Source organism: Nilaparvata lugens, chromosome X (genome assembly GCF_014356525.2).
Source record: "Nilaparvata lugens isolate BPH chromosome X, ASM1435652v1, whole genome shotgun sequence".
NCBI classification, from domain to species: domain Eukaryota; kingdom Metazoa; phylum Arthropoda; class Insecta; order Hemiptera; family Delphacidae; genus Nilaparvata; species Nilaparvata lugens.
The window spans coordinates 65,641,367-65,650,132 of record NC_052518.1 but is presented as its reverse complement, the minus strand read 5'-3'; the positions used below and the strand labels follow the sequence as shown (position 1 = coordinate 65,650,132).

The window sequence follows — 8,766 nt, the reverse complement described above, 5'->3', positions numbered from 1 at the left end:
TTAACTTTTTATTCCTAAATAATAACTATTTAAGTACTATCAATCATTCAATTTTTTATCTTCTATTATTATTACTTATGTGTTCTACATATAGTAATATTCCCCATGTAACTTGACATGCGTTAAGCTGTCATTTCCCAGCCCGCTTATGTAATACAATATGCTGAGCTTCGTCTCCTTTCAATATTGTATTTGGTATTTTTCAACCTTTTCTATTTTTAATTATTAATCGAACCTTCAGTTCTGGACAGACTTTCTGCTCCTTCTGCTTACATTATAGCCAAGTTGCTATATTTGTCCTCTTTCAGTGTTACATAGTCAACAGCTTGAAAGCTTCAGGTACGATTGGATTCTACCTAAACTGAATTCCTAGTTTTCATTTTTTGTGAAATTAGGTAATTGTTCATATTCATATAATTTCTGTATTTTCATACCTTTAAGATTACTAAGAATTTTGCAGGACTTTTATCTAGGATTTTTGTCTCTCGACTGATTTTATTAGTCAGGTTAAGATTCTCATATTTACTATCATTTTTCAAGTATTCTAAATTTTATTCATTTTAAACATTGCTAAATTTTGTACGTTCAATTCAATCATCACTCATTGTCATTATTGTTCTATTATTAGTTTCAGCATCAATATACTCTTTTGTGTATTTCAACATTAACATTGATATCCCAACTTTATCTTTGTATTATTCAATCTTTTGCGCTCACAGAGGTAACATCATTTTGAAACATTGTATCAGTATTCTTAAACGTACTAGCAAAAAGTCTAGGTACAATAAACATCTTGAGTGCATTCCTAATTCTTTTTATTTTAATTACAACTACATTAATTTTAAGCATTCCAATAGTTACATTCAAATATCAGCTTTACATACGGATAATAAGAAACTTATTATCTATCATTCTTCAATTATTAGTCATCATTATTGCACTACCTTTGTGCATTCTACTTGTGCTCAGACGCACAGTAAACCAGAGGTATTTTTTCGGATCTACACATTCAAGGTTTGTAAATCCGCTCATAGCAAATAATGAAAAGCTGTCAGTGCCTAGATCAGATATAGATCTCATCTACACACTTCCACACAGTCCACTACTTTGCAGATCGGCCTTACAACCCGATCTACTGACAGTCAACATTATTTCTTGGTAACTCCGGGCCGAATTATTTCTTGGTCCTCGTACGGGCACGGATCGTCTGGCATCCTGTGGTGATTCGTAACTATTTTTTTGGATTGCTAATTTTCAAGTTTCTCTTTGGGTACCTTAATTTTTTTCAAGTCCTCTGTAGTTAGTTGAATATACCCAATACAGGTAGAGCAGTCAGCGTCCATGTTTATCAACTGCATTCTAGCATACATTAGTCTTACATCATTCTAATAATACTCGTATATATTTCAGTTATCGAAGGGTGAACCAGCACTGCGGCCAGAAAGGTACACTACATTGTATCGGCGCAGTGAACCAGCCAACCTGTAAACTGTTCGTGGACCCAGACCTGAGCGAGAGCCGATTCCAAGCACAGAAGCATTCAGAACACTGCTGCACCTCGCATCTTGCCAAGTCTAAAGGCAATTCATCTGGGGACCGAATCAGTCGCTGGCTATTCAATTTGTAAGACCGAACCATTTATCAATTCTGTAAATTCATTTTACCGACATACCTTTTGTAATATCTTTTCTCTGTGAGCGTCATAAATTTTTTAGGATTACTAATCAATTCTTGCTATTTCAAGAGACTTATCTATTCATCAATATACTTAATATTTTTAAATGCATTGAATTCATGCAAATATTAATACTTACCACGCATTTGGTGCTATCTTGACAAGCAATTTTCATTGTGCAATTATCATTAATTTTTACGCAATTAGTCAACAAACCATTGACGACATTCATTTATTTCAAACAATCAACCGATTAGTTTCATTGACAATTTCTATAATCAACCATTGTGTACTTATTGCGCTAGTTATTGTGTTACATCGTTTTATTACGTCCATTCAACATTATATTCATATATCTATTCTTATATTACTCAAATATTAATTAATTTTTTTCAAGTCTATATATATTTTGTACAATTCAGTATGGAGAATCCAAACGACTCGCTCATCACCCTTGAAGGTGAAATTTCTCAAGGTGAGGTCAGACAATGTCCGTCTCCCACCATTCCTAACAATCTTGACACTATCAATCAGCAATTGATTCGATTAATTCAAGATGGTGTTATCAAAGAAATTCAAAATCGTAATGACTATTTTTTTGCTGAAGATCTCAAACAAGAGATGTTAATGCTTAAGAAAAATTTTCATAGTACTACTGAAAATTTTTCCAACAAAGGTTTGCCTGTTGACATTGAATTGTGTCACCAAATTCGCCAGAATTTTGGTACTGTTAATTCTGTACTCTCCAATGCCATATATGAATATGAATTGAAAACTAAAAGAGTAAGTGAAGTCAGCTCCCCATCTCACTCAAATCACGTTGATTCTCCTCACATGGTGAGCGCTCGTCTACCGGACATTCCATTGCCAAAATTTGACGGTAGTCTCAGCGCTTGGCTCAATTTCAAATCGACCTTTACAAGTCTTGTTATCAATAACCGTAACCTTGATAATACATTGAAATTTCATTACCTGCGTCAAGTCCTTTCTGGAGAAGCACTTAATAGAATTTCTAATTCTCCTTCTGGAGATTTTGAGTTAGCTTGGGAACTCTTGACTCAACGTTACGATAATTCATTATTGATTGCCGAAACTCATATTTCAGCCATACTCAACCCTCCTAAACTTGACTGTAGATCATCCCAATCGTGGAGATTATTTATTGACAATCAAAAGACAAATATCTCTGCTCTTGAAGCCCTTGCGCTCAATATCAGTGTGAAAGATCTCATTTTTATTTTTCTCACTGTGTCACGATTTGACAATGCTACGATTAGAGATTGGGAGAGATTTTGTTCTACCAAATCTCAACTTACCATTGATTGCCTTTGGGACTTTTTAGAGTCGCAACATAAAATCGCACAAGCAATGTCGAGCTCATTCAACAACACATCAGTGCAACGCAATACGCCGGCTAATAACCAGCCTAGCACCAGTCGACAACCATCACAGCCCAAAGCCAATATCATGAATTTCAACACTTCAAATTCACCAAATGTTTTCAACAGAGCATCAACTTCTGAGTGTTATTTTTGTCGCAATGGCTCTCACAACATTTTCAATTGTAATCAACTTCTCAAAATTCCAACTTCAGAGCGAACCTCTGCTGTATTGAAAAAATCCTTGTGTGTCAACTGTATTCGGCCATGGGATCGAGCTCACCAATGTCAAGGTTCCTGCAAGACGTGCAATTTACGACATCACACGCTACTTCATGGGTCAAGTCCTGTCCCTAAGAGGTCCAACTATGTCACAACATCGAACCATGCGCGCAATCCAGTGAAAAATCTGTCGCAGAGCATGCCGTACTGTGAGTATAACATACCTCATCAGTCACAACAACAATTAAGGTATGATAATCAATACAACCAGCCATCGCAAATGTCATCAGTGCATCCAGCATCAATGAACTCCAATTCAGCAGTGCCAATGACACACATGGTTTCACCTGCGCCGCAAATATCAACTAGCCTTGTCCAGCAGTTGCCGACTTCTAGTGTTGTTGTCAATTCAATTCCCTCTAGACCTCAGTCATCAAATTCTGAGAGAAGTCGTCAATTTGATTCATCTCAATCCAGTTTGCAGCCTGCCACAAATGTTGTTGAATCTCACAATCAGACAGTCAGCTATGCCCACAGCGCACCACAAATCAAATCCATTGATAGCAGACGCACTTGCATCATGCCTACAGCCCAGTTGATTGTCTTTGACAAGAGTGGTCAAGCTGTAATTTGCCGCGCACTCCTCGACAGTGGCTCTGACAGCTGTTTTATTTCACGTCAATTAGCTACTCAACTTCAATTACCCACTATTTGTACTGGCAGCACAGTTCACACTGTGTCTGGCAGTAATGCTACCTTATTGAATTTGTCATCTTTGAGTATTCACTCACCTGACCGAACTTGGTCAACTCACATTGATTGCATTGTCACAGAGAAAATTGTTCCTAGTGTTCCACCATCTGGACTCAATTTTTCAGATTTCAATATTCCCCCCAATGTTGTTTTAGCCGATCCTACCTTCTTCAGAATTTCAGGAGTGGATATACTCTTAAACGTTGATGTCTACGCCATGCTTCATTTACCTGGTCAAATTCGCCTGTCCGAAAGCTGTATTCTTCAGAATACCAAGTTAGGTTGGATAGTCTGGGGCTCCATTCCTGCTTATAAATCATCTGTCACCCATCAACACATTTCCAATTTCGTTTCTAGCATTGAACATGTGTCCAACGCAGACATCTCTAAGCAATTGGAAAAATTTTGGCAAATTGAAGAAATTGATACTGAATCCAGCACGCCAGCAGAACACGCACAAATTGAGCAGCACTACATTGAGAATGTTCAACGTCAAGATGATGGCAGATTTTCTATAGCCTTGCCGAAAAAGGATTCATTTCATTTGTTAGGTCAATCCTTCAGACAAGCATTGACTCGCTTTCACTCGCTGGAGAAACGTCTTGATACTCATCCTGAACTCAAGAAACAATATATACAATTCATGGATGAATATATTGATTTAGGTCACATGTCTCTTGCACCACCTTCATCTCCATATGATCCATATTATCACATTCCTCATCATCCAGTTTTCAAGCCAGATTCCACGACTACCAAACTTCGAGTTGTGTTTGATGCTTCAGCGAAGTCCACTTCAGGATTATCACTCAATGATGTTCTTCACATTGGTCCAACAGTGCAGCCTGAGTTGTTTGACACAGTGCTCAGATTTCGTATGCATCGTATCGCATTCATTGCTGATATAGCGAAAATGTACCGCCAGATTCTTGTTCATCCAAATGACAGAAATTTTCAACGCATCTTTTGGAGATCTGATCAGAATCAACCTATTCAAGAGTATCACTTGAATACTGTCACTTACGGCACATCCTCAGCTCCATACCTTGCTACACGCATGCTCAATCACTTAGCAGATGTTGAATGTTCACTGCAATCAGCAGTTCATCAAGCCATTAAGGAAGATTTTTACGTGGATGATCTTATCAGTGGTTCATCTTCACTCTCATCAGCCATAGAGTTGGCTCATCAATTGCTTACTACACTTAATAAAGGAAATTTTGAACTCAGGAAGTGGTTGTCTAATTCGTCAGAATTACTTTCAACGATCCCAGCTCATCTCATCGAGACAGCTACATCACGACCATTATCTGATTCAAACGACAGTGTTGTTAAGGCACTTGGTCTCATTTGGAATTCTACGGCTGATCAACTCACTATCTCATCCAACATTTCAAAAGTTGTTCATCAAACATCTTTCACTAAACGTCAATTATTGTCATGCATTTCTAGCATATTTGATCCGCTTGGACTCATCTCACCCATTGTCATTCGTCCCAAATTGTTATTTCAAAAGCTTTGGCTCCATAAACTTGATTGGGACCAAAAGCTACCATCTGAGCTTCTCACAGAATGGTTATCCATACTTCATGATTTACCAAACATTGCGAATGTTTCTATTCCACGTTGTGTTTTGCCACCCTCTTCAGAGGTCGATTTGGAACTGCATGCATTTTCTGATGCCAGCGCAACAGCATTTGGTGCTTGTCTTTATGTTCGCAGCTCATCATCGGACGGGGTTCAAGTTAGATTGCTTACGTCAAAGTCCAAGGTAGCGTCCATAAAACCATTGCTCACAATTCCTCGTTTGGAACTCCAAGCAGCATATTTGTCATCGAAATTAGTTGTGAAAACAATTCGTGCTTCCAAGCTCAAATTTTCCAGGGTAATCTTGTGGACTGATTCCAAGGTTGTGTGCGATTGGCTCAAGGCTTTGCCAAACAGAGCAGATATCTTTGTTTCGGTTCGCGTCTCTACGATTCAGAATCTTACAGCAGATTTTACATGGAAACATGTCACTACGAAACATAATCCTGCTGACCTAATTTCGAGAGGCTGCACTCCAACAACACTCATCAACAGTTCACTTTGGTGGAATGGCCGTCTTGGTTGTCCAAGCAAGAAGCTACATGGAATGACATCTCCTGTAATGTTGCAATCATCCGTCCTATCTCATCACATGCCACTAGAGTCACAACTTCAGTGTTGAACAATATCATTCATAAACTGTCTGATTATCATCGCATCATCCGTTCAACAGCATACGTTCGTCGTTTCATCCATAACATCACTTGACGTCATCATCCTGATCAGCGCAGATGTGGTCTACTCACAGTAGAAGAAATTCAAGAGGCAGAAATTGCGATCATCCGCACGGTTCAAGCAGAAGCATTCACAGAAGAGATTCGTCTTCTCCATCAAGGCAGAGAATTGCTTCCGTCTAGTTCCTTGAAAGCGCTATCGCCATTCATTGACAATGACTCATTATTGAGAGTTGGCGGCAGATTGAGTCAATCGGACTTGCCGTACGACTACAAACATCAAATCATCTTGCCTTCTAAGCATCGTTTCACTCGTGCGCTCATCATGTCATATCATCGACGTCTGTCTCATGATGGAGTTCAGAGCACCATGACTTCATTACGTCAGCGTTATTGGATACTATCTACTCGTCGTACAGTCAAATCAGTTTTGAAATCCTGCCATTTATGTTTTCGCTTCGCCAAATTTCGTTCGGAACAAATCATGGGACAACTTCCTCCTGTCAGAATACAATCTGATTTTCCATTCTATAACTCTGGCATAGATTATGCTGGACCGTTTTCATTACTTGTTGGTTCCAAGAAATCACGCACATATTCGAAAGCTTATTTAGCTATCTTCGTCTGCATGGTCACGAAAGCAGTACATGTAGAAGTCGTCTCAGAGTTGACAACGAAAGCCTTTATTGCGGCACTCATTCGCTTCTCATCACGTCGTGGTATTCCACACTCCATATTTTTGGACAATGCAACCACGTTTGTAGGTGCAAACAATGAACTACAAGATCTACATCAGTTTTTTGAGTCATCTAAAACTCAACAAGATATTCATAACTACACGTCGGTTCTCAATATCAAGTGGCACTTCATTCCACCTCGCGCCCCATCTTTTGGAGGTCTATGGGAGAATGCTGTCAAGAATTTCAAGAAAATTTTCAAAGTCGTCACATTCAATCATGTTCTTAATTTTGAAGATATGACTACATTCGCAGCTCAAATTGAAGCTATCCTTAACTCTCGTCCACTCGTACCTCTTACAGAGGACCCTCAAGATCTTCAGTATCTCTCGCCAGGTCACTTCTTAGTTGGTCGCCCATTGACTGCGTTGCCTTTCCATTGCCCACCCACCACCCATGTCGATAACAGGTGTCGTTGGAAACTTCTTCAAAAAATCACTCGAGAACTTTGGGACAGATGGTCTAAGGAGTACTTAGTCACACTTCAACGCAAGCACAAATGGCTTACTGAATCGGACAATCTCACAGTTGACACCATGGTTCTTCTGAAAGATCTCAATTCTGCTCCTTCCACATGGAAGTTAGCTCGCATCATTGAAACCCATCCAGGTGCAGATGGAAAAGTTCGTGTTGTTACAGTGCAGACTGCGCATGGTAGGTTCAAGAGAGCCATCTCTAGTCTCGCTCCGCTTCCAGCATTTGAAGATGATTAATTTTGGTAGTCTTTCACTACTTGTCTTTTTGTATTAGCATTTATTCATCATGTTATCCACCTATTATTTCGTATTGCTCGTGTATTTCTATTCGACTCATCTAACATATATGTATTTTTTCGTACTCATCATTTTTTTGCACTCGCTACGTCTTGGTTGACAAGACTTGTTCCTGCATCGAGGGGGGAGCTTTATGTTAGATTTCGTCTCATGTTTTAGCCAGTCTTATGGTCGTCCATCTTGTTTTTGTAGCATTTGAATCTACCGCTGCTACAGTCCGCGGACAACTTTCTCACGTGTCATGCGATCTCTGACGTCACAGTTTCATTGATCGCTTGATCGATAGTAGCGCTAGTTGTCGTCTGCTTCTTTCAATGTTTTCTAGTTTAATATTCGTCTATAAGTATTTTGAATTGTATTTTCATTGTTTTTGAACCTCCATTGGTATACTTCAACAGTCACTTCAACCTCAACACCTTCAGTTCGCTTAATATCGATTTTATATTTTCACTTCATTCGTTGAGTTTGTGCTCATGACTGCCGTTCACGTCATGTTTCCGCTATGGGCAGTTCCTGTTTCTTCAACCAGTTTGGCAAGAAGGGTCACTCTCTTTGTACAGTCATACGATGTAACATCTCAGTTTAACGCGTCCATCTTTGGAAAACTTTATCCATTTCCATCATTCATTATGTCCTAGTTTGTGTGCTTATTCGAGAACCATTCAACGCATTTTTCATCAGTGAACGTTTTTCAACCATAATTTCTATGAATTTAACTTACCTTTTGGGACTTTTCTACTAAGCGTCCTTTTTGCAAATCACGCCATGCTTTCTGCGTACAACGTTTTTCAATTATTCATCATATTAGTATTATGAACTGTAAGTAATTTCAACATGAATTCCACATGAACTTTCAACAATCCTCAATATGAACTTTTGATTTATTACTTTTCACTTCAATTTTACTGAGCATCAGTACACATTTTTTAGCGGTTACATTCATTCATCTTGTATGCTCATAGGAGA

General features: G+C 38.8%; 2 protein-coding genes across 2 annotated transcripts; both read left to right on the top strand.

Annotated features, from left to right (window-relative positions):
* The first annotated feature begins 3,043 nt into the window (after window positions 1-3,043).
* Window positions 3,044-6,238, top strand: LOC120354644. Its single transcript, XM_039442014.1, has one exon. The coding sequence runs from the start codon at window positions 3,044-3,046 to the stop codon at window positions 6,236-6,238; it is 3,195 nt and encodes a 1,064-aa protein (XP_039297948.1).
* Window positions 6,239-6,774: 536 nt separating this feature from the next.
* Window positions 6,775-7,740, top strand: LOC120354643. The gene has a single exon (XM_039442013.1). It carries the CDS (start codon window positions 6,775-6,777, stop codon window positions 7,738-7,740), a length of 966 nt encoding a protein of 321 aa, XP_039297947.1.
* The last annotated feature ends 1,026 nt before the right edge of the window (window positions 7,741-8,766 follow it).

Coding starts and splice junctions, on each gene's coding strand:
- LOC120354644 (XM_039442014.1), top strand. CDS start 3,044: ATGTCGAGCTCATTCAACAACACATCAGTGCAACGCAATACGCCGGCT.
- LOC120354643 (XM_039442013.1), top strand. CDS start 6,775: ATGGGACAACTTCCTCCTGTCAGAATACAATCTGATTTTCCATTCTAT.